The 26,257-nt window shown below is 44.5% G+C and overlaps 1 protein-coding gene across 2 annotated transcripts; it reads left to right on the forward strand.

The window, feature by feature from the left end:
* LOC309565706 (interferon-induced transmembrane protein 10-like) lies at positions 1-25,688 on the forward strand. 2 transcript variants are annotated; one of them, XM_082270680.1, is made up of 3 exons: positions 1-348; positions 11,097-11,457; positions 24,673-25,688. In XM_082270680.1, the coding sequence occupies exons 2-3, from the start codon at positions 11,197-11,199 to the stop codon at positions 24,820-24,822; spliced, it is 411 nt and encodes a 136-aa protein (XP_082126806.1). In that variant the 5' UTR covers positions 1-348; positions 11,097-11,196; the 3' UTR covers positions 24,823-25,688. The 2 variants fall into 2 exon arrangements, with proteins under 2 accessions (XP_082126806.1, XP_082126805.1); XM_082270679.1 differs by having other exon boundaries at positions 4-291.
* Positions 25,689-26,257: the final 569 nt, after the last annotated feature.

The raw sequence follows: 26,257 nt of genomic DNA on the forward strand, positions 1-26,257 counted from the left end.
ACAATGGCCTTTTTAATGATGTTTACATGAATCATGTGGACTGTAGCTCTAGCTATAGTTGTCCCCTCTACAATTCCTCCCTTACCGCTCCTCCTCCTTTCCTTCCTCTCAATCCAGCATCTTTGGACACCCTCTTCTCCTCCTCCCTCTGCCTCCTCCTCTGTGGTCCGTCTGACTGATACAGACAGTCTCTTGTTTTAAGTCATGCAGCTGTTCTCTGCACTCCATCCCTGGGGATACCCACTTGTCACAGATAGGCGCTCAGAGTGGTCCTAACAAGAGCACTGTGGGGTGAGTAGAGAGAGCCAGAAACATTCAGAGCTGTTTGGTGATGCTCTGCAGGACCAGGTAAGATGATACCGGTGCAGTGTGATACTCTGCAGGGGTCACAGGGATAGTGCAGAAATTAGACCTGGGATTCAGGCGGGTGGTGTGCTGACTTTCATTCATTATCCAGAGTTATTAATCAGTCCCTATTTGGCGTCAGTCTTCTACGCCAACTGCAGGGCTCTTCACGCCGGCTGGCACAGTGAGTCACTCTGATGTTTACAATGCTTTAATTGCCATGACACAGTGTGGGACGTGTTGTATACGGGGCAGCCTAGGATGTCATTATAGCTGAGAGCAGCCAATGCAATGCAGCAGGCTCTATGATGCTGTGATGCTATGCTTGTGTCTCCTATACTCTGATGTGTTGATGCAGTGACAGACTAGAGTACAGTGGGAGGTGCTGGAAGATGCTCTACTGTCACTCTGTTGAATGCAGTAGGATGCTATAAGGTGCCTACTGCTGTTGATTTCTCTCTTAGCTATGGATCAATGATCTGAAAGGTGTTGGGCGCAGTGCAATAGCCTGCAGCTTATTGACAAGTTCTGATCTCGCCTGCAGTGCCCCGAGCAAAACAATGAATGGATGTTTGCTGCAGAATCACACTGCAGAACAGGGAGATGGGGGCATTCAGGGGTGTGAAAAAAATAATAAAGGAAAAGCAGAAGATCAGAGGAAGAGAAGATAGGCAAAAAACAGTTCCAAAGCAGAAACAGGTGTCTTTTTCCTTCTATCTGCCTGCTATGAGGTCTGCCCATGTGATATCGCTTCATGCACTATTAATTTGCTTTTATGTAAGGATTAATATTCATGTCTTGTGTCTTCCGCTAATAACCACTTAGTCCACCACGTTTCAGTTCTTGCTGCCTTTCTCCTTGACCTTGTATATCTAATATAACCTTATCCATCTGTCTCGCATAAGTTGTACATACACAATCATATCTTGTCCACATTGACATGCATTGTGCTGCAGTTTAAAATGGGGAAAATACATTTAAGGGAATGTATCAAAATTTAAGCGGACAGAATCTGGAGCAGCTTTGCATGGCAACCAATCAGGAGCTATTTTTCATTTCTAAAGCTTAATTGAACAAGTTATAGACAGAAGCTGATTGGTTGCCATGCACAACTGTTCTGGATTCTGGCTGCTCTAGTTTTGATAATGCCCCCAACTGTGTTTAACAGGACCTGTTCACACCAATGCCTTTTGTTGCAGTGTGTTGTCAAAAAGTCCTTTATTTTACATTACGTTGCATTGACCTAAGGATTACCCTTTAAATCAATTGAGTAAAATCTTTGAAATTCTGCGATAAAGGAAATGGAGGGGCTGCTGATCTCCTTCTGAAAATGACTGTCTGGCCCCCAACTGTGTTTAACAGGATCTGTTCACACCAATGCCTTTCATTGCAGCGTGTTATCAAAAAGTCCTTTATTTTACATTACAGTGCATTGACCTAAAGATTGCCCTTTAAATCAATTGAGTAAAATATTTGAAATTCTGCGATAAAGGAAATACAGGGGCTGCTGACCTCCTTCTGAAAATGACAATCTGGCCAGCAGTTATTCTGACTTATTGCCTTCAACATCGTCATAGACAAATGTAGAGATCGCAAAAGTCAAAAGTCCTTATCCGCAAACTTGTCCCAGTTAAGCGACTCAAAGTATTTAAACAAGGAATCAATATGACTTCCAGGCAACTAGCATTTTCAGAAGATGGGCTTAGCAAAGGCAGCTTTCATGTGTCTCTAATTACAATTTTCTTTTAACATATTGCAATGTGCATTGACGCATTCATTTCTGGGGCAAGCCCAACCTAACAGAACTTTGATCCCAATGATTTCACCAATAATAATGTGATACAAACATTTGCGACAGACCTCCTCAAGACAGCAAAGTTGTTCTAGAAAACGTTAAATGATTTTACACTGCACACCATATGTCAGTGAATACTTTTAAATGGTCTCACAGAACTCCTAGTAAATATATATATATATATATATATTGTGGGGGATTAGCTCGGTGGCGGGTATGGATGACCCCTTGGGGGGGTGCGCTTACACAGGGAGATAGCCGAGAAGTGGTTGCAAACAACAGTTTGGTTTATTCTTGCAATTTTCTTCACACAAGTGCAAGCCTCAAAAAACATCAAAATAAAAATAAAACACAAAATAAATCCTTGCCACTGTGGGCGGCTACCTTCTCACATACAGGAACCTACCTACGGAGTCTGTCTCCAACCTACTGTTGGGCAAACTTTGCTGATCCTACAGCAGACACTCAATAGTCCATGTTTTTTCTCTTCACACAACAAATGTCCATTGAACATGTCCCTTTTCCTCTTCACATTGAACATGTCCCTTTGTTTGTCTCTTCACATAGCAACCATTCCTTTGCTTGTCTCTTCACATAGCAAACAGTTCATTTATTTCTTCCACATAGAAATAGTTCATTTTCTCACCTTGAGAAGTCTTCACACTTTTTACCCTCCTCAGCGCACATCGCTCCAGGAGGTCTTCCCCATGCTCACACAGCTTCAGGGGGCACACATCTGACTGTCCTCCTCTCCCCAGCTCACACAGCGTCAGGAGGCAGCAATCCTTAGACTTCCTTTGGACAAATTATAGAGGCCTTAACTTCCTCATTCCGAACAGCTGAAGGCCTTTCAACTTCCTTAAGCCGTCCTGGCTACCTTTTCAGCCGACACCCTATAGTAATTGGTGAATTGTCTAACCCAGGCAGAAGTGTATCTCCTGTCTGTGACAACATCCACAGATTTACCTGACTTCCTGTCACTATATATATATATATATATATATATTTATATATATTGTAAGGGGTTGGCTCGGTAGCGGGTATGGGTGACCCCTTGGGTGGGTTCGCTACACAGAGAGACAGCCGAGGAGTGGTTGAAAACAACGGTCTATGGTTTATTCTTCCAATTTGCTGGAAACAAGTGCAAGCATCCAAACAGCATAAATCAAACAAACATAACATAAACCCTGGCCACTTGGGGTGTCTACCATTACAACACAGGAACCTACCTATGGAGTCTGTCCCAACCTACTGCTGGGCAGACACTGCTGGTAATACAGCAGAAAACCAATAGTCTTTGTTTTCTTTTCACACAGAAAGTCAACACCACCTCACCTTCAGAAGTCTCTCAGCTCACTGCTCTCCTTAATGCACAAAGCCTCAGGATGTAGTCATCCTCTGCATAACTTATAGAGGCCTTAATTGCCTCATTCTGATTAGCTGAAGCTTTCCAACATCCTTAAACCTTTCTGGCTACCTTCGCAGCCGACACCTGATAGTAATTGGTGAATTGTCTAAACAAGGCAGAAATGTATCTCCCGTCTGTGACAACACCCACAGATTTATCTGACTTCCTGTCACAATATATATATATATATATATATATATATATATATATATATATATATACACACACACAGTATCTCACAGAAGTGAGTACACCCCTCACATTTTTGTAAATATTTTATTCTATCTTTTCATGTGACAACACTGAAGAAATTACACTTTGCTACAATGTAAAGTAGTGAGTGTACAGCTTGTATAACAGTGTAAATTTGCTGTCCCCTCAAAATAAATCAACACACAGACAATAATGTCTAAACCGCTGGCAACAAAAGTGAGTACACCCCTAAGTGAAAATGTCCAAATTGGTCTCAATTTGCCATTTTCCCTCCCCGGAGTCATGTGACTCGTTAGTATTACAAGGTCTTAGGTGTGAATGGGGAGCAGGTGTGTTACATTTGGTGTTACTGCTCTCACTTTCTCATACTGGTCACTGGAAGTTCAACATGGCATCTCATGGCAAAGAACTCTCTGGGGATCTGAAAGAAAGAATTGTTGCTCTACATTAAGATGACCTAGGCTATAAGAAGATTGCCAAGACCCTGAAATTGAGCTGCAGCACGGTGGCCAAGACCATACAGCGGTTTCACAGGACAGGTTCCACTCAGAACAGGCTTCGCAATGGTCGATCAAAGAAGTTGAGTGCATGTGCTCAGCCTCATATCCAGAGTTTGTCTTTGGGAAATAGACGTATGACTGCTGCCAGCATTGCTGCAGAGGTTGAAGGAGTGGGGGGTCAGCCTGTCAGTGCTCAGACCATAAGCCGCACACAAATTGGTCTGCATGGCTGTCGTCCCAGATAGAAGCCCCTCCAAAGATGATGCACAAGAAAGCTCGTAAACAGTTTGCTGAAGACAAGTAGACTAAGGACATGGATTACTGGAACCATGTCCCTTGTGTCTGATGTGACCAAGATAAGGGTATTTAGTTCATATGGTGTCAAGCATGTGTGGCAGCAACCAGATGAGGCTTACAAAGACAAGTGTGTCCTGCCAACAATCAAGCATGGGGGTGGGAGTGTCATGAGTGCTGCCGGCACTGGGAAACTTCAGTTCATTGAGGGAACCATGAATACCAACATGTACTGTAACATACTGAAGCAGAGCATGATCCCCTCCCTTCAGAGACCGGGCTGCAGGGCAGTATTCCAACATGATAACAACCCCAAACACCTCCAAGACAACCACTGCCTTGCTAAAGAAGCTGAGGGTAAAGGTGATGGACTGGCAAAGCATGTCTCCAGACCTAAACCCTATTGAGCATCTGTGGAGCATCCTCAAATGAAAGATGGAAGAGCGCAAGGTCTCCAACATCCACCAGCTCCGTGATGTCATCTTAGATGAGTGGAAGAGGACTGCAGTGGCAGCTCAGATGAACTCCATGTCCAAGTGGGTTAAGGCAGTGCTGGAAAATAATGGTGTCTACACAAAATATTGACACTTTGGGCCAAATTTAGACATTTTGACTTAGGGGTGTACTCACTTTTGTTGCCAGCGCTTTAGACATTAATGGCTGTGTGTTGAGTTATTATGAGGGGACAGCAAATTTACACGGTTCTACAAGCTGTACACTCACTACTTTATATTGCAGCAAAGTGTAATTTCTTCAGTGTTGTCACATGAAAAGATAGAATAAAATATTTACAAAAATGTCAGGGGTGTACTCACTTTTGTGAGTTACTGTATGTGTACAGTATATACACATACACACACTGTCATTATTTTACTATTTTTGAAATATAATATTGATTAGGATATTAGTGAGCTGTAAATAAAATCACAGATAATTCAGAAAGCAATGTGGAGTACCTAATGTGTTTGACACACAGAGCAGAAAACTACAAAATGATTTACAGTAATAATCATGAAGAAAAAAAAAAATAATGGTCAAAAACTAAGCACAGAGAGTGAAAAATGTAGCATCCAACTACACTGGTGGCCACTGGATAAATGGCTGTGCATTGTGGGTGATTGACGATATACCCCTTATATTTTGTAGTCAGTGAAGAAATCCCCTCTTAGATTAGAGGCCAATGTAGAGCCTATTTATGTTGATGTTGTTATTGTCGGCCCCCCGAAAAGTCACAGTCATAGGAGAAATGTCCCCCACATATTGGTGGTCAGTGTGGTACCCCTTTACTTTGGTGCTCAGTGAAAGAAGTGACTACTTATATTGGTGATCAGTGTGGGAAAACACCCATTACATTGGCGATCAGTGGGAAGAATGCCTGTTATAGTGATGATCAGCCCAGCGCCTCCTTATGCTGGTGGACCCATTTCATTGGTGGCAGAAGAGACTTAAGGCTCTACTGGTACCACAACATGGCCTTTTTCAACTGATATTGGTACTGGAACTATGTAGGCATTAGCGGAAGGAAATTTATACACCACTGGTCACATTTCAAGGAGCCCCTTTTAACCTCTGCAGAAATCCTGTTTGAGAAAGACTGGTCCTGGCAAGCTGACCTTGACCATTGATATGGGATAGTCAATTGGTATTATTAATTCCAACTGGTGAAATCGTTTTTTTTTCTCTAACTGGTACATTAATAATCTTGAATGTATTCTTTAAATAGACCCTGTCATTGGACCATTCATTTCAACAAAAATCTTCCTCTAAGTGCATTTATCGTATTTTATGGGTGTTATTTACCCATACAAGCCTCCCTTGTGTAGACATCTAAAAAGCCAGAGACTGCTGCTGGACTTGTCAATTTTAGGTGTGATGTCTGCAGCCCCAGCAAACTCAAAGTTGTCCCTCAAATAACACTCCATTGGCACAGGGGGTGTGCCAGGTTTGCCTGGGCACACGGTCACCCTTATCACTATGTGAGGTGCTGATTCCCCCTACTGCCTGGGCTTCCTCGTGTTGCCCACCCCAAAGTGCTGCTGTCTTCCCCCCTCTCCCCCCAGCTAGTGCGGGGGATGTTTCAGGATGGAGAATAGGAGAATATATAATTTACCAGCACAGTCCTTTTCTAAATGAACACACTCACTCACTGTGTTCATTCATAACTGGAGCATAGTAAACTGTGTTCTCTATGCTTCGGTTTGTGAATGAACAGGAAGCCATTCAGCACAGAGAACTTCCCATTCATTCACTGTGCAGTGCACCTGAGACTGCAGAGAAAGGCATGTATGTTTGCACTTTGGGGTGCACTACCTTATGCAATAGGCTGCGCACACCTATGGAACACTTTATCATTCAATTTGTTCCTCCCCAGCAGCTACATAAAAGGTTACGTAGAGAAGTGAGGTGAGTGGCTGGCCCAGCAAAGATACAGTAGTCATGCCTTGTACACACTGTAACTTTTTTTTTGCGTTCAGCCCGCCTGAATGAAAAAAAATGGAGGAGCTCACTGTCAGGGCCGGCCTTTGGGTTTGCGAGCTGCGCCATGGGCAACAAGGGCGCCGTGCGGCCATCACAGCTCGCAGAGGATCAGGCTGAGCTGTGTGAGAGATACACAGCTCGCCTCACTGCAACAATAGGTGCAACAATAGGTGATCGAGGCACGGCTGCACAGCGGGAGGTGAGCGGCGACTGCGGCCTGGACAGGGTTAACACAGGCCGCGGCCGCCGCTTACCTCCCGCTGTGCAGCCGTGCCTCGATCACCTATTGTTGCAGTGAGGCGAGCTGTGTATCTCTCACACAGCTCAGCCTCCGATCCTTCCACGGAATCCACGCTGACTTCCTGCCCAGTGCCCACACATCCCCGGGAGTGTGGGCGGGCGGGAGGAGGAGAAGGGGCGGGGCGAGGAGGAGCTGACGATCTCTCCTCTGGCGTCAGTGCAGGGAGGGAGGAGAGATCGTTAGCTCCTCCTCGCCCCACCCCTTCTCCTCCTCCCGCCCACCCACACTCCCTGGGATGTGTGGGCGGGAAGTTTAAAGAAAAAAAAAAGCTGCAGACAAAGTAAAGTAAGTGACATCTCTCTCCTTCAAAAAATGTAAGGGGGGGGGGGGGTCTGTGATGTAAGGGAGGGCTCTATGTGTGTGGGGGGGCTCTGTGTGAGGGGGGCTATGTGTGGGGGTCTGTGATGTAAGGGGGGGCTCTCTGATGTGGGAAGCTATGTGTGTGGGGGGGCTCTGTGTGGGGGGGGGGCTTTTTGTGGGGGGTCTGTGATGTAAGGGGGGCTCTCTGATGTGGGGGGCTCTGTGGGGAGGGGGGCTTTGTGTAAGGGGGTCTCTGATGTGCGGGGCTCCGTGGGGAGGGGGGGGTCTGATGTAAGGGGGGCTTTGTGTGGAGGGTCTCTGATGTGAGGGGGGCTTTGTGTCTGGGGTCTCTGATGTGAGGGGGGCTCTGTGTGGGGGGTCTCTGATGTGAGGGGGGCTTTGGGTCGGGGGTCTCTGATGTGAGGGGGGCTTTGTGTCGGGGGTCTCTGATGTAAGGGGGGCTTTGGGTCGGGGGTCTCTGATGTAAGGGGGGCTCTGTGTGGGGGGTCTCTGATGTGAGGGGGCTCTGTGTGGGGGGTCTCTGATATAAGGGGGGCTTTGTGTCGGGGGTCTCTGATGTGAGGGGGGCTTTGTGTCGGGGGTCTCTGATGTAAGGGGGGCTCTGTGTGGGGGGTCTCTGATGTGAGGGGGGCTCTGTGTGGGGGGTCTCTGATATAAGGGGGGCTTTGTGTCGGGGGTCTCTGATGTGAGGGGGGCTTTGTGTCGTGGGTCTCTGATGTAAGGGGGGCTCTGTGTGGGGGGTCTCTGATGTGAGGGGGGCTTTGGGTCGGGGGTCTCTGATGTGAGGGGGGCTTTGTGTGGGGGGTCTCTGATGCAAGGGGGGCTTTGTGTCGGGGGTCTCTGATGTGAGGGGGGCTTTGTGTTGGGGGTCTCTGATGTGAGGGGGGCTCTGTGTGTGGAGTCTCTGATGTAAGGGGGCTCTGTGTCAGGGGTCTCTGATTTAAGGGGGGCTTTGTGTGGGGGTCTCTGATGTAAGGGGGGCTCTTATGTAAGGGGGGCTAAGTTATTAGTGATCATAAAAAAGAAAAGTCAAATAAAGTGCAAAAAAGTGCGCCACGGGATTAGCTGGCACAGGGCGCCTGATCACCTAAGGCCGGCCCTGCTCACTGTACTAACTATTCAATGCTAGTACAGCGATCTCCCCAATGAGCTATTGTGTTCTGACAGGGGGACTGCCCCCCCCTGCCAGAACACACCTGACAGCGCTTGCAGCCATTGATTGCCAGCACTGATCGGATGCCAATCAGATGCTGGTTTTCAAGCATGCCCAATCGACAAAAGCTAGCCATTCGGTTGGCTTCTGGAGGAGAGGCTGATGTACACACAGGTCGAATGTCGGATGGTTTCTGTTGAACCGGCTGAAATTTGGCCCATGTTTACCAGGCTTTAGACATTCCCAGAATAGGTGAGGGCTGTGACATGCAAAAAATGAGGGGTATTATTTTCCTGGAGTAATTTATAGAAAGGAAAAACACTGCAAGTAACTATTTTGAATACTTGATTTTGTAATTTTATTTTGTATTGTTACCTGTAATGTTTTTGGTTTAGGCTGGGTTCACACTGCTCCAACATGGAAGTTGGAAGATTCCGGCCTGAATTTGCCCTACGATTTCATGGCCTACTTCCATGCGACTTCATTGAATGGGATCCGACTTTGATCCAACATTACCAGGCCCTTTGAGTCTGATATGGATCTTGAGGAGGTAACCCCATATAAAAAAAAAAAACAGTGTTGCCCCCCCCAAAACCATGCAATGTACCCCATACTCCTTCCCATAGGGAGGTTGGGATCTGGGGTATTCCAGATTCTGATAAGCCCCCTGCCCCCAGACCCCCACAACTACCACCCAGGGTTGTCGGGAAGAGGCTCTTGTCCCCATCAACATGGGGCAAGGTGCTTTGGGTTGGGTGGCACAGAGCACCCACCCCCCTATGTTGAGGGCATGTGGCCTGGTATGGTCTATGGGGGGCTCACTCATTCCCCCCCCCCCTCCCTAACCTGTCAGGCTGCATGCTTGGATAATGGTCTGGTATGTATTGTGGGGGGGGGATTTTTTTTTTATTTTGGTGAGGGGTTTCCCCTCAAGATCCATACCAAACTCAGAGAGCCTTGTATGGTATTAGGGGGAAAACCCCACGCCATTTTTTTTTTAAATTTTGGCGTGGGGTTTCCCTTTGAGTCCCTCAGAGCACAAATTGCATGCCACAAGTAGGATCAGTTGAGATGATGATCCGACGTCAATGAAATTGAATTGGCTGAAGTCAGACCAAAGTAGTGCAGGAACCTTTTTCAAAGTCAGACGACTTGTGTCAGACCAGTTAGGAGGGCTCTCATAGGGAACCATTGATTTATACACGTCATGCGACTTGCTCCCAAAGTCGGAGCATATGTCGCACCAGTGTGAACTGGGCCTTAAGCATGTTTGTCTATTTGACCCACCTCCAGCAATTAATGCAGCTTTATCTGGGGAGAAAAACTTGCCACTAGTCAGTTTAGTTGGCAGTATTTTTATGATTCCTGTAACAAACAAGTCCGTCTTTAAATCAAATGTTAAACATCCAGTCACAGATGACATATACCTTATGGGTAAGAAAAGCCAAATTCCATACATTAGGATCTAAGACTACACAGAATGTACTATCTTACCCCTGAATACACCAGGTTCATCTAAAACTATAACTCTGGTGAAAAAAAAAGAGGGGCACCAAGCAGTTGGCCATTGCTCATTTAATTATGTATACAACATTTAAAAATGGCTACTCACAAACATAGGTGAAAATAGATCATATCGAGCTCAGTTGCTCAAATGTCAGGAATAGTCCATAAATTCGTCCATATCCGATAAGATGACGGCTGACGCGTTTTGAGGGTTAACCTCTTCCTCAGAGCCACTGTTGTGGCTCTGAGGAAGAGGTTAACCCTCGAAAACGCACCAGCCGTCATCTTATTGGATATGGACGAATTTATGGACTATCCCTGACATTTGAGCAACTGAGCTCGATATGATCTATTTTCACCTATGTTTGTGAGTAGCCATTTTTGAATGTTGTATGAATAAAGCCTGTTAATGAGGATAATGCGCTAGGTCGGTGCGCCCTTTCTTTGTTTTTCTTTGCCTCTAGTACCGGTGGACTACCCCAGTCCGTTATGGGCAGCAAGACCTAAGCCATTTGAGACGCCAGTTGTGAGTCCAGTGGGGAGTGTGGTCGGGGGGCTTGGATTCCAAGCGCAGGAGAAGGGTGTTTACACCTTATTGTTTTGGAGCACTCATTTAATTATGTACATTCCTTTATGTCTAACGCCACCATAATAAATAGTAGAGTAGGGAAAATGTACTAAATAAATTAAAATGATGTATTTGCCACATTTACATTAATTTAGTCCAGAGCAGTTTTTTCCTGTCTTACTTTCTCTTTCTACCTTTCACTCTCTGTCTTTAGCCTATCTGCTCCTCGTCGTGAATCTTTGGCTTTGAGTTGGGTTTCCTCTCCTGTTTGGTGTATCAAACACACAAAAAGTTATCTCCTCCTTTGAAAAGATATGGATAATAAGTCCTACAAAACAGAAGGAACATGGCCTCCACCACAGTGCAAGCACACGCTGGAGCGTGAAAAGAAGAAGTGCAAGTATGCCCCCGGCACAGTGTCTGTGGCCACAGTGAAAAGTGGGCATCCAATTACAGTCATAGAGATTTCCCCAGAAACCACCGAAGTGAACGACTATTACTTATGGTCCATCTTCAATTTTGTCTACCTGAACTTCTGCTGCCTGGGCTTCATTGCACTGGCCTATTCTCTGAAGGTGAGTATGTTCTGCAAATGATCACCAGGTACCAGTAATAACTCATTTTTTTGAAGCACAAAATGTAATCCAAAATTGGCAAGAGATTGGACAGTCGTGTCAATCATGGGGGGGAAATGGTGCAGAGTGCCCACTGTGCTAAAGTGAATCTTTGCTTTGCCCAAAGTAATAGGTTCAATTATTCTCACATGCTCATCCTTGGCTCTCCCTCCACTCAGTTCCTCCACCAGGAGGGAGGAAAAGAAGCCAAAAATTGAGTCACATGCTGTCCTATACTCAGAGCTATTGGGAATTTCTCGCAACCCACAGCCAACAGATCAGCAGGGAACCAAAAGAAAAGGGGGGGAAGGGAAACCGAGTGAATCTTTTGTTCTGCCCTCTGAAGGGTAGCACAAGATCACCTTGAATGCTAAGAAACTAAAATCTGAGTCTAACATTTTTTTTTTTTTTTTAATAATCAAACAGAAATCCATGATTTTAAATGGACTTTGATGGGCTAATAACACAATTTGACTTGTGTTTTTTTTCTGACAGTGAAGGTTAATACAATGTCAAAAATGATTAGGGAGTATATAGAAGCCCTGATATAAACAGAACTGTTTAGCCTGGGTTCACACTTGTGCGATTCAGACCCCACCTGTGCACATCACATGCGATGTCTGTGCAGTGCAATTTGGGCCATACATTTTGCATGGCTCAAATCGCATCGGCGTCAAAACGGTGCAGGACCCTTTTTTTTCCACACTTGAATTGCATCGCATGGGTGTGAACACATCCAATTCTGGCAATCACACTGCGTTTTGCGATCTGTTTCAGAGTGGCTTAATCTAACATTGACACCTGCAGCAGACTGCATGGATGCCATGTGATAAACGCACAGGATTCGCTGTGTTTTCCGCATCGCATAAGTGTGAACCAGGGCTTAAACTTTATATTTTTTTTTTCAAAAAATTTTAAACTTTATACTTTACTTCTCTCTCTACAAACTTATAGAGTTGCTACACTTTCAATCATGTTAAGTGAATCTAACCGATGTAATAAAAAAATAAAAAATAAGCATGTACAGTACAGTATAAAACCCTTTGATGTGTTCCAAATTAAAACAATACACATTTCCTATATAAATGTATAAAAAAAAAGCCAATATATAACACAAAACAATATAATTACCCAGCAATAATATACTGTGTATGTCCATATTCTCCAACTGCGATACTCTAAAACAAATTTACTACTCGGACAACGTTTTTTAAACTTTTTTCATACATTACTTTGTTGTGCTTCTCAAGCAACTATTTTCTCTCACCTTTGATTCTCAAATCAGAAAGACACACCCTATTAATGACCTCTATTACGAAAAGCAGCATCCTATGGTAATGATGAATCCGTGATGGTAATCTCAGCTGTTCAGATTGGATCAAATTTCCAGCGCTCTCAGATCATATACTTTACATAAATAGAAATTCAGAGTGCAGTATAGTTTTAAAAAAAATGTTAAAAACATAAAAAATTATTGCACTCACACTTGCAAAGTGCATCCAGCCCTATTGTACTCATTCCTTATCTCAGTGCCTGTCTCTCCCTGGGGCACTGTGACCACCAAGCTTTCTCTTCTAAAACCGGAACATGTAACTGACCCTGCCTTAAATGTTTCGTCATCTAAGACTTCTTCAGGGTACAGCTCTCTGTAAAAGTCTCTGTGACTGACTCCCTGGGTGCCTCCGCCAAACAGTGCTTCCTCCAGGAACAAGTTATTATAGCTGAGAATTGCACCCAAGAACTAGACGACACTATTTAAGGTGCAAAGAGGAATTTATAATCTCGAAGTGTTCAAATGTGAAATCTTCAAGTGCAGTCTGTTATATGGGCAAATGCTGCATTATGCAGCTCTTGAGGAGCAGCTGGGCAAGATAAGGAATAGAGTGAAAGTGCGTCTGCACGATCTGTCCAAAACAATGTTCCTGCAGACGCACCACTGTTCTGGGGACTTCCTGGCATAATCTTGGTAGATACTCCTGGCCAGTCAAAGGGTTTCAGGACCTGTTTTTTTCCCATGCTCTGACTGGGAGAAGCATACAAAATCCACAGTCTTCTCCATGGGCAATAATCAGTGTATAGAAGGCTAGCTCATAGTCCCCTCCCAAAGCCCCTATCCCGGTTGGGTTTGTCATATTTCTCCCCCCTCAAAGGTAGACTAAACAGGCCCCAGACCTCCAACTGGTCTGAACCTGTGTAGGTCTGGCAGAGTGAACCCACATAGTCAGTCCACATCACCTCCTGTCAGGAACATGCGGGTTTAGTGCAGCTGGAGTTCTGAAGCACCTGAAAATACGTAGGTGCAGCCCTGTGGGTGCCTGTCTTGCTGTGCATGCGTGCACGCCTATGCGCATTCGCCATTGAAACTGGCGCAAAGTGGCCTTAATACAGTAAGTGCAGCAGTTGCACTAGTCCATTGCTGTCTGATCTGCAGCTGTAACTGTGTTCCTGTATCTGATTCTGCTGACTTCTGTGTTTGACCCGGATTGCTCCTGACTTCGCTTGAACGCTACCTGCCTGGACCTTAGCTTCTCTCTGTACTTTGCTCTGCCTTCTACTCATCTGCCTAAGCTCGTGTTACCAAGCTCTGCCTGTACCCTGACAATTTATTTTTCATTTGCCCTGCTTACACTTGCCTAGCTCCTACTGGAGCTTACTCTAATGTGGGCCCCCAGTCTCTCTGCACCTGCTACCAGCCGCTGCCTAAGGTCTACCAGCCCAGGGTCTGCTGTTCCTGCTGTCATCTGCTGTTCCAGCTATCCGGCTAACTCTGGCGATGCACCTGCTATGCATCACTACTTCCAGTGGAAGACTACACAGGAACTCATACCTCACTGCGCTCTTGCAGCCAGTGTCACAACAGTGACTCCCTGAGTGGTCCCTGAGCTGGGGCTATACGAGAGGCCTCCCTCTGCATGTCAGGTTTAGCCACAAGGTATGTGACATGTCCATTCTTGGCTGCATGGAAGAGTTGCCATTGATAGTTGTGGGGCAGAGGTCATGGACTCTCTGTCTGGCTGCCAGCTCTTCAGCTAGGAGGTCTTTACCTTTCTGGGGCTCGGTCTGCTGCTGAGGAGAGGGGCTGACTGCCCTGACTCCCTGGAGTCATGGAGGCCCTTTAGGTGCTAGACAGAGGCCAGCAGCACTCTGCCCTTTTGCCAGCAATTCAGCTGAGAGTAGAGGCTTTACTACAGCAGCCTGTCGCTGGGTAGAGGGGCTACCTGCCCGGCTCTCTGGAGCTCTGGAGTCTTTGTCGGTGCTGTGCAGAGGTTTGTGTCACTCTGCGCTGATGCCAGTGTTTCTGCTGGGGACTCCGCATCATCCACTCTGGCTAACTGTTGGGGGGGGGGACAGCTTCCTCTGCTCCCAGACTGTAGATCAGATGCTGAGAGAGGACTGTTTACTCCTCTCCTGGACTGTGGAACTGGCATTGGGGAGATGAGCCGATTGCTCCATCTCCTCTTCCTTCATTCGGTTGCTGCACAAACACATTCCTCCATCCAAGCTCGTTCTGTGCATAAACAGGTTTGTCAAAGTAAGTGAACACTGAATCTGCCATAATAGCTCCACTTGAATAACTGTGGGTGGAGGTGGGCAAAGTTAGTCTCAGCTGCTAAGCAGAGTCTAGCTGTCTGTAGGCAATCTCCAGCTCCCAATTCTGAACAGCTAGAACCTCCAATTCTTCCTGTGCCCACTTCTAAGATGTTAAGCATTCAGTCTCTGTAATTCAGGATTTCTTCCAAATGCCACTCCAGATCATTTCTTAAGTCAGGGTCCTCTGATAGCCTCCTGTACAACAGCCCCAGGCCAATGTAGCCAAAGCCTACCATTGTTGTCCACTGTCTAAGGGCACACTTGGGCTACATAATTGTACAGTTGTTCCCTCAATAACAGCATCCGCACTTTGTACTGCGACCAGTACCTTTCCTGGATGGAAGGGAGAATTTTTCCCTGGTGGCGCTGCTCGTGGTCTAGTGGTTCCTTCTAGAGTTACCAGAAGATGGAATTATACCATCCCAGCAGGACCTACACTGATACTGGTCACCTGCGCTGCACATGCATCTCTCGCTGCCTTCCTCTTCCATGGCGGCTGCAATCTGTACCTCTCCTCTTCTGCTATCCGGACCTCAGATCCTGGTGGGGGTCTGGATGTTCCAGACTGCAGGAAATGTGACGGACTGCCTCGCACCCTGCCTGGGTGCCTCCTCCAAACAATGCTTCCTCCTGGAAGAAGGTATTATAGCTAAGAATTGAACCCAAGAACTAGACGACACTAGCTAAAGTGCAAACAGAATTTATAATCTCAAAGTGTTAAAATGTGAAATATCCCTGCCTGGTGAAGGTGCATTTGCTCAATCTGTCGGATACAAGGTGCCTGCATATGCACCACTATTCTGGTGACTTTCTGTCCACATAATCCCAGTAGATACTCCCGGGCAGTCAAAGCGTTTTCAGACCTGACTCTTACCCATGCTCTGATCGGGATAACCGGGCAAAATCCCTGATCTCCTCAATTGGCCATAATCAGTGGATAGAAGGCTTAGCCCATAGTACCCTCCAAAAGCCCCTGCCCCGGTTGGGTCTGTCACAGTCTCAGATGAGGAAATGCGTAGGACCACGCTAGTTACATTTGTTTAAATTTTGCCTTTTGATAAACTATACTACAATAATAATTCTCCTGATTTAAATACCTCAGTGCAATAATAATTGGATTCAGTCTGGACTGAACAGCAAAGGTTATCATCACAGAGTCATCATTGCTCTAGTTTACTCCCAAAAGTGTATAGACCTTTTGGTAATACAAAGGTAATTCACAGGGTGAGTTTCTTTCTGATTAGAATAATGGTGTAGAGTCTCTCAACCTTTTCCAATCAAGGCACTCTTTAAAATGATGGACAATCCAATACTTAGTCGCACAAGAATTTAAATGAGGTTAAACCAATTTCAAAATAGTTTTCCCTTTACCAAAAACTTTGGAAGGTGTTTGGAAACTGTACTGCATACACATAAATAATATTTGTGCTATTAAAACTTGTTTGGGCTTCTACATTTCTTTGTAGTTCAATGTAGTTCCATATATCATACTGTAAATGTCCGCAGCAAATATTGATTAGTAAGACAGCATTGGCATTATAATTCACTTTGGTTTTCTGTGGTCTTCTCAACACGTCATTGCCCCACTATTACATGTTGTTAGCTCTAAGTTGAGAACTTCTGCGCTAAGAGATCACCACATTCCTATTCCAGTGCCGTCCCAGTGTTGCCAACTTACCAGACTGAAATTTACTAACACGACACCCAAAATTTACTGGCACAGACAAGTTTTTACTAGCATTTCCAAAAATTACAGAATTACAGTTTTAAGTGCAGATTTCAGTAAATAAAGCATAAAATTAAGTGCAATAAGCAATTGGCAATGTTCTATAAGGTAGATATTAACCACTTAAGCCCCAGCCCTATTTCGGACACTTTTTGTTCACACGTTAAAACCAGTATTTTTTCCTAGAAAACTACTTAGAACCCCCAAACATTATATATATTATTTTAGCAAAGACTCTGGAGAATAAAATGTCGGTCATTGCAATAATTTATGTCACGCGGTATTTGCGCAGCGGTCTTTAAAGCGCCATTTTTTTGGAAAAATTTTGAAAAATCACATTTCACTGCATTTAAAAAATACTAAACAGTAAAGTTAGCCCATTTTTTTTGTATATTGTGAAAGAACATGTCACGCCGAGTAAATAGATACCCAACATGTTACGGTTTAAAATTGCGCCCCCCCGTGGGATGGCGACAAACTACGGTCAATAGAGATCTCAATCTGCGACGTTTTAAATTTATTTAACGGTTACCAGTTTAGAGTTTGAGTATAGCTCTTTTTTTAAAATTATTGCTCACGCTCTGGCGATCGCGGCGATACCTCACATGTGTGGTTTGAACAGCGATTTCATTTGCGGCTCGACTTGCGTATACGTTTTTTTTTGTGCGCGAGCTAATGGTGACGGGGGCGGCTAAATTTTTTATTTTTTTTCCCATTTATTTTATTTATTTTTTTAACTTTATTACAGTTTTAAAAAAAAAAAAAATCTGATCACTTTTATTGCTGTCACAAGCAATGTAAACATCCCTTGTGACAGCAATATGTGTGACAGGTACACTTTATGGAGGGATCAAGGGTCTAAAAGACCCTAGACCCCTCCACTACACTTCCCTGTATGCAAAACGCCAAAAACGACGTTTTTGCATACAGCCGATTTTCAAATTTGCCGCCTTTTGCAGCACAGTAACCCGGAAGTGACGTCATGGACGCCGCCTCCGGGTTACGTCAACGGAGACCCGATCGATGCCGTTTCCGGCATTCATCGGGACTCCATCCAGCCGGCGGACGCGCCAGCTGGGTGCTCGGGGCTCCCGGTGGGACGGGAGCCCCGAGCAAAGCCACGGAAGGCGGCGGGAGGGGGGGGGACGTCCCCTCCCGCCCCCCGGGTACCGATAGAGCGGCTCCCGAGCCGCATCGGTTGGTACCGACGGAAAGCCAACCGTCGGCTTCAAACCACGGTACCGGGATGGTGTCTCTAGCTAGAGGCATCATCCCGGTACACTACCGCAAAGTTTACCGACGTAGACCTACGTTAGTATGCGGTAAGTGGTTAAAGTAAAAAAATATATTTCTTATTTTATTTTCAATATAGTAAGTAAGTAGCTCAGGTACAGGACTCAGGAGGGCAAGAAATTAGAATGGGAAGGCGCCCAATGGGCTGTCACAGTGACACTCACAGCAGTATGCAGCAGCACAGGTGATGACACCACACCGACATGACATGGTACCTCCTGAGTCACAGTGACAATCTCTCTCTTCACGCCAGGTGTTTCTTTCAGTCCACTCCAGCCCAAACAGCACTGACAGTCCCGCTTCCATCTTGCCTTGCTTCAGTCCCACAGTCCCGCATACGTGGCTCCGGCCACTCTGCTCCGGCCACTCTGGTCAGCTCCCTTGCACCATGACATCACATGACATGCTCAGGCCCCGCCTCTGCTAGACCAGCCCGGTGTGGCCCGAGCACACTGTAGCAGGCACTGCAATGGTTTTGGCAGAGCGTTAAAGCCATATTTTTTACTGGCAACCTTTTCCTGTCGCTGGAATTTACTGGAAAAGTGCCCATTTTTTTACTGGCTGCCAGTAAAAATACAGACAGTTGGCAACACTGGTCCCACACAATACAAAATGTCTTGTCTCCAAACTGTCTGGTTCACCCCATCACATTGCAGTGGTGTGCACTGAAAAAAAGTACTGTATGCAGCGCAATGTGATGCAGTCCATCACTTCACACCACGCTGTAGCCAAGAGAACTTAAATCCAATAAAATAAAAATAAATAAAAAATACAATGCACCATAATTGACACATTGGCACTTCTGTTATCCTACTGGACACTAACAGCTTAATTCTAACACAATCTATGTTCCTTTTAGCCTTTCCCTTTCTCCTTTGTAACAATGTAGCATCAGCCGCTAAACAACAGACAAGATTTGATCTCAGCAACTGTGTAGAGATGCGTAAAAAGGGATCTAACTAGTAAAACACAAATATCTGGCTGGAAGTTTTTAAGCATTTTTTTCTGGGTGTTTTTTTTATATTTTGTTTAAGCAACTGCTTTAAAGCTTAAGGCTACATTCACACCTGAGCGTAGCGTTTTCACGCGTTTTTACCGCGATTTTTACCGCAATTTTACCAAGATTTTTACTGCGATTTACAAGCGTTTTTTTACAGGCGTTTTTTCTGCAGGCGTTTTTAGATTGAATAGAGACCAATGGAAAACACCTGTAATCTGCCCAAAAAGAAGCTCATGTACTTTTTTGAGCGTTGGGCGTTTTGCTCACAGCGACAAATTGCTCAGATGTGAACAGGGCCCATTGAAATGAATAGGATTTGTCTTGTTGGGCGTTTTGAGAGCTGATCCTAGAGCAGAAAAACTCCCCAAAAACGCCCCAAAACGCCTACATGTGAACGGAGCCTAAAGTGATACTAAAGTCTTGTTTTTTAAAATTAAAAAACAAACAAACATGTTATACTTACCTGCTCTGTGCAGTTGGTTTTGCACAGAGCAGCCCAAATCCTCATCTTCTTGGGTCCCTCTTCGGGGCTCCTGGCTGCCGCTTGCTATGGGGGCACCCGACCTGAGCCGCTGCTCTGTGTGTCCATTCAGACATGAGGCTACGGCTCGGCCACACCCCCTCTCTCTTCTCATTGGCTCACTGACTTTGGTTGACAGCAGTGGGAGCCAATGGCGCCTGCTGCTGTGTCTCAGCCAATCAGGAGGGAGAATCCTGGAAAGCCATATCCAGATGGGGCTCAGGTAAGTATTAGGGGGGCTGCTGCACACAGAAGGTTTATTATCCCAATGCATAGAATGCATTAAGATAAAAAAACCTTCTGCCTTTAGAACCACTTTAAAGTGAAATTTCACTCTCATTATGCTGCTAGCATTAGTAAATAGATATGAAAGAATATCACATTTACTTGTTTTACATTATTTTGTTTTTAAATTTCTTCAGTTACTTCCTAGTTTTCAGGCCTAGGCAAATTATTTCGTAAATACCAAGAATCTTGCATGGATCCCATGCTGCATCTGTCCCTTGCCGGTGTTCCGTGAAAAATCCATACCCGTGAGAAAACCATACCCTCGTCACTTCCGGTTCAGCTACGGAGGGTATGGATTTCTCACGGTAGTTAAACTTGCGGCGCTTACATTAAAACAGCTTATCTGCAACATAAATCATCTCCGCTCTTCGCCCTGTCACTGCCCTCATCTCCGGTAATAAATATAAAAGCGGATCACGGAGCCGCGATCGCCGTCACATTTACATCTCATACTCCCGCCGCCGCTTTTATATTTATTACCGGAGATGAGGGAAGTTACAGCGATAGCAGAGGAGATGATCGATGTTGCAGCCGAAGTGTTTTAATGTACCCGCCGCAAGTATTACATTAGACACAGTGCCGTGAGAATTTCATGCCCACCGAGCATGCGCACTTGTCAAATTCTTTCATGTTCATTTACGTATCCGGGGCTCTGAGCATGCGCACTGCTGCGCTGCTCAGCTGTTTCAGACCGGAAGTGACGACGGTATGGTTTCTCCACGGGGTAAGGTTTTTTAACGTTACACCGGCTCTACGCCATGAACTGTGCGATCAAAGACCACTGATCACTCAGCTGGTCTTTAGTCAACACTTCAGGTGAATCTGGGTCACAGAACTAAGTGCCCTCCTGTGACCCACAGAAGAAGTATGGCCAAAAGAGCTTCAGCTATATGTCTCCTTTATTAGAAGTACTGGTAACTTCTCAGATGGTTTCATATACAGTATGTATTCAACTGTATATTTGGCTGCATGCCTGGAGTTCAACTTTCAGATGTTAAAAAACAAACTTTATTGTGATTATTTGAGTTGACCAACTATGTTGTTCAAGGCATTAGGCTGTTCAAAAGGTAGGTATAGGAAGTCAGGGGATAACTGCATTTCTACCATATCATCCACTATCCATAAAACATTAAAGCAGTATTAAACCAAAAGCCAAAAAATATAATATATTGCAGCTTACCAATCATTAGATGTGGTGTCTGCATGGGTTTTCTTTTTTAGGCTTTTTCCCTCTGTTTTCACCTGGTGATCTGGCCAATAACACACCTCCTCTGCCCCCGCCTGGATAAAGGAGCACAGGGACATCTTTGGACTGCAGCATTGTCAGTCTGAGTGGAGGGGAGTGTTAGATGGATTAGCAGATTTAGATATATTAACAAGCTGAAGCCAAACTCCAGCTCACACTTTTTAAGTAGTTACAGCAACTTTAAATAAGTAAATAAATGCTGATCATTGTAAGCACCCCTGTCAGCGGTTAGTGGTTTGTCTCATCCACTGCTACATCTGCAGCAGAGCTTTTTCTTTTGAAAAACAACAGACTTACTGGCCAGATCACCAGGTAAATAAAAAAGTGTAGTGCAGACTCTATACTGGTCCTGCTGTTTAACCCAGGTGGCAACAAAGTTTCATTTACCTGCAAATCCTTCCATAATAAGTTAGTTGTTAAAAGTAAACTTTTGCTACTGGCTGTGGATTTTCTGGCTGCTAATAGTAACAGCCACTTGCATTCAGGGATCCCACTGACGAGCCCCCATATGTAGCACAGAACCTATACTGGTCCCGCTTTTTAACCCAGTTTCTGATCCCAATTTGGTGCAAACAGTCTGTCACAGTATTTTTTAGCCAGGTGCGCAAAGTTTCACTCAGTCCTTCCCACAGTGAAAAGGAGGACACTCCCTAGCAAATGGTTAATTGTGGTAAAAAAAGGTATCCTATATAGAAAATAGCAAACAATTCAGCACAGGGCACTCCCACCATGGAAGCAACCCTGGCCATCAGATCTGGCACAGTCCCTCTAGCAAAAAGTGGAAAAATGGCAAGAGTCAGTTAACTGCACCATGAGCCTCTTGATGAGATCCTCTTTGGACGTTGCTTGGTTGTTCCTGCCACTTGGTGGTGACCCTTCAGCTCCTTGGTAAGCCAGAATCATCCAGAACTCCATGCAGCTTTCCAGAGCCCTGGAACTTTAACACTACTTCCAGGCTGGGTCACTCTCCAGCAGGCAAAGGACCCTGCTGCTTTACTCTCCACACCCTATAAACACCTCTCAGCCCCCTGCTGGTCATTCTCCCGACCAGAGATTGAGTGAAGCCATATACCAGGTCTGCCCAGTCTCTACTTTCTCCACCCACTATGTTCCAAAGATTTCAGGAAAGACAGAGGGAGACAGGCAAGCCTGCAGCTGCAGGGCCAAAAACAGACCAAAATAATCAAATCAGCACCACTGGCTACAGCAGTAAAAATAACTAAATTTGCCTACCTATGCTAGCACCTAAAAAAATAAAAGGAATGCAGCCATCACATCTAAGAATTGGTAAGCTGCAATATATTATATGTTTACTTTTGGGTTTAATACCATATTTAGGATATAATATATAAGATCTTACTATTAAGCACCTCTCCCTCGCCCCCCCCCCCCTCACCCCACCCTCCTGTGACATTGAGTGGGGATTCCTCTACCCACACCAGCTGTCAGATTTTAAAATTGGTGCGGTTGTGTGGGGCTCAGCTCACACAGTCACATCATTCATTGACAGAGATCTGTGAATGAGGAAACTACAAGTCTTGTCTTCCACTGCGGCAGATGTCTTGTAGTTCTCAATGGATTGCAAGGATGCTAATGAGCATCCTCAGATTCCATTCACTATTCCTTCAGCTTTGTAACTGAAGGTCCGCGCAGAGGTACAGATGCAAAGTTAGAGGGAGAGTTTGCAGGAGCTTGATTTTGCATCTGCGATCTACTGATTGCTGTGTAATATTCTGTGAAAAATATAACAAATGCACTTTTAACCTGCAAAAACATGTGCATTTATTATTATATTTTTCTGTTCCAATAGTTTTTATTGATTTTTAACATTTGAACATTTAAAGATTTGCATTTGTCTCAGTATGTCATCTACTGGCATAGTCAACAGCGTGATCCGGGCATCCCTAACAATATTAACTATTGTGACCGAGTATATCAATGGGTGGACACGTCCCCAACACCTTCTAACCTTAGGGCATGTCCACAAGACATAGAAGGGAGTCCCCACTTGTCCACAACCCCCACAGCATAAGGTTAAAACACCTGGAAACATTCTAGGTTAGCCAGTCTGCTTCATCAGGGTCTTAATTAGGTCTTTCTCCTACACCAGTTGGTAGGACAATTTAGAGGATGGGGCAACGGATAGTTTATACAGCACTGAAATACACCCGCATTGCAAAGTATTTTGTAAACATCTATTCTCAAATATCGTTTGTGTGGCAAAGTCAGCACTCTATTTTTGAAGAGAATGTAAGTAATGTAGAATTTGTTGTAAATGTAAAACTTTCTGAGGGTGGCATTTCTAGATGCTGCAAAAAATACAATGAGGAGTGTATGCCCTTACGATCAATAAATTGGCCTATCCGATATAATCCCTTGTCTATCCATCACTGAAACTGTATGAAAGGCCTGTTGGGAACAAGAGATTGTTAAAGAGTGGAGCAACTGGGATACAGGAATTGTCCCATAAACCTATGAAGTGGGAAGGGTCGGGTTCAAAGCTTCCCGATGTCTGGAAGGGAGCCAAAGCACCAGCTCTATAGGTGTGGGGGAGCCAGCTAGGGCTTTCAAAGATACCCAATCCGGCCAATAATAGCAAGAGTGTGTTTGGCACATTTGTGTTAACTGTGCCGCCAAATAATATTTTTGGAAGTCTGGAACTCCCAGACCTCCCAAGTCCTTTGGAGCATACATCACAGTGGGTGCTACCCTTAGTCGCCCAAATAAATTTGAAGATTTTTGCTTGAAATTTGCAGATCGCTTCCAACAACCGCTATTGTTAAGGTACAAAAGTAATACAACAATTTAGGTAAGACTTTAATTTTAACTGATGCAATTCTTTTCATCCAGGAAAGAGACATATCAGTCTATGTCTGTACATCCACAAGAAGTTGACTAGAAATTGCCGGATCATTAGCTTTATAAAGCATCGATATTTGAGGGGTAAGCTTAATACCCAGGTAGGGCAGCCAAACCTGTTGCGAGGCGAAAGACTATTGGGAGCGCAAATGTTGTATTACAGAATCTGCTAAGTTGACGTTCAAAGCTTCAGATTTTTCCCAGTTAACCGATAACCCTTAAATCTTCTCAAAGCATTTTAATAAATGGAGTAGGTTTGGTAGGGTCATATGAGGGGAAGTAATATAAAGCAATATATCATCTGTGAACAGAGCGCATTTATGGGAGCAATCCCAGCTTAGCACACCTAGGATATCAGAATCATTACGTATTGCTATAGCCAGCGTTTCGATAGCTATTAGAAATAATAGAAGTGAAAGTGAACATCCCTGTCGAGTGCCTGACATAATCGTAAATGGGTCCAATTTATGACCCTTTAGCATTATTTGAGAAGAAGATGTGCTATGAAGTGAAGAAAAAGCGGCCAGAAATTTCGGCTCATAATTATTATTTTTTTTTTAAGGTGAACTTAGCCTTTAAAGGCAAACATTTGCTCTTGCTATTCAAATGTAACATTATATGCTACTAACTGATTTTATTTTTGCATCCTGCAGGTCAGGGACAAGAAACTGTTGAACGACCTCAGTGGAGCTGTAGAAGATGCTAAGACAGCGCGACTCTTTAATATAACCAGCTCAGCACTTGCAACTCTCACTATCATTATTGTGCTTTTGTACCTGCGTTCCCCAGCTCCTGACTACTAGAGCAATGGTTGTCTGTATAGACTGTGAGTGATATTCTCCTCAGAGCAAGAGAAAGCTCTTTATTCTATACTGTAGCAGTCAGCTCTGTGCAGTGTAGTTAGACATAGCGGTAAGCCTCAGTAACCTCCCCTTATTCTTTAAAACATCCGCCCATAATTCTCCGGATCTCACTGTGATGTCATCAGTACCTTGCCATAAGGTAGCCTCCAGTTTGCTGATGGCAGCTAATATGCAAAAAATTAACTGCAGACAAGTTAATTCTCTTTGAACCACAGGGGGAGGAACGTCCTAATGGGAGGCTAGACTGGTCTACGCTCCTCCACTCATGTGCCTCTTCAAAAACTGTCCAGTGTGTGAATTTAGAGCATCTCTGTCACAACTGGTCATATCCCCTCCAGTAAAGGACTATTTTTTTTCTACAAGAGTGTGTCTATAATGAAAAGGGGCAGAATGTGATCTGAGTAGGTCATTGTATTAGCAAAGCCTCTTGTCAGAGCCCTTTGGGTTCATATTTTACATTTATCTATCAAGTAATATGTGACATAATAATCATTAAATAATTTACCAAAACATATGAGAAAGAAAATCCTTAGATCATGACCTGCTGAAGCACCACAGGCCTGGATCTCAGGAAGGCCTGAATACAATGTAGATTGTACCTTCACACATACCATCACCAATGGAAAACGTCTAATTGGTATATTCACATGAGCTTCTTTTAGAAAGTGCCTCACTATTGTACCCTTTGGTGGACCTGCAAAGGAGGAATTTATTTTGTTAAATGGTTATGGGTCAAGCAAAGGGGACAGAGCCTGTAACACCAGAGGGTCGATTGCCTAAACCAGCCATTCTTAACCAGGGTTCCATGGAACTAGAGATTCCTTGAACTGGGGCTGATTGGCCTCCCGTTTGATGATGTCTGCATAGTTCTGGGGCCAATTCTAGTTGTCAGAGCCAGTTTTAGGACACCAATAATTATTTTAGCTGTCCATAAAGGTAGCATTCTGATCAACACTGTATGGACAGCATGCTTTCCACTGCCCACCAAGTATAGGGGTCATTTTTCCCACTGACCCCCCAATGAACTGGTTTTAACAAGGGTTCCCTGTAACCTTAAAATTAATTTAAGGGATCCTATAGGTTAGGTAGGTTGAGAAAGGCTGGCCAAATACTTCAGTGATATAAACCCATCAGAAACCTTTACACAGGTCATTAATGATCAAAGGATTATGGTTTCATTGTACACCTCAGTAGTCGTATTATTAAGTTAATCCATATGAAACTGGACAGCAAATATTGTTTTGTGGTTGGGATATAATGTGTAAAATTCTGTAGTAAATTAGTGTTCTTTGTGACCTACACTGTGGCATCTTTATGAACAGAGATGCAGCAACCAATCAGATGACAGCTATATATAATATAAGTTAAATGAAAG

Source organism: Pelophylax lessonae (genome assembly GCF_965119305.1).
Source record: "Pelophylax lessonae genome assembly, chromosome: 10".
Taxonomy (NCBI): domain Eukaryota; kingdom Metazoa; phylum Chordata; class Amphibia; order Anura; family Ranidae; genus Pelophylax; species Pelophylax lessonae.

Coding starts and splice junctions, on each gene's coding strand:
- LOC309565706 (XM_082270680.1), top strand. CDS start 11,197: ATGGATAATAAGTCCTACAAAACAGAAGGAACATGGCCTCCACCACAG. Junction 11,458..24,672: donor CACTGGCCTATTCTCTGAAG/GTGAGTATGTTC, acceptor TGCATCCTGCAG/GTCAGGGACAAGAAACTGTT.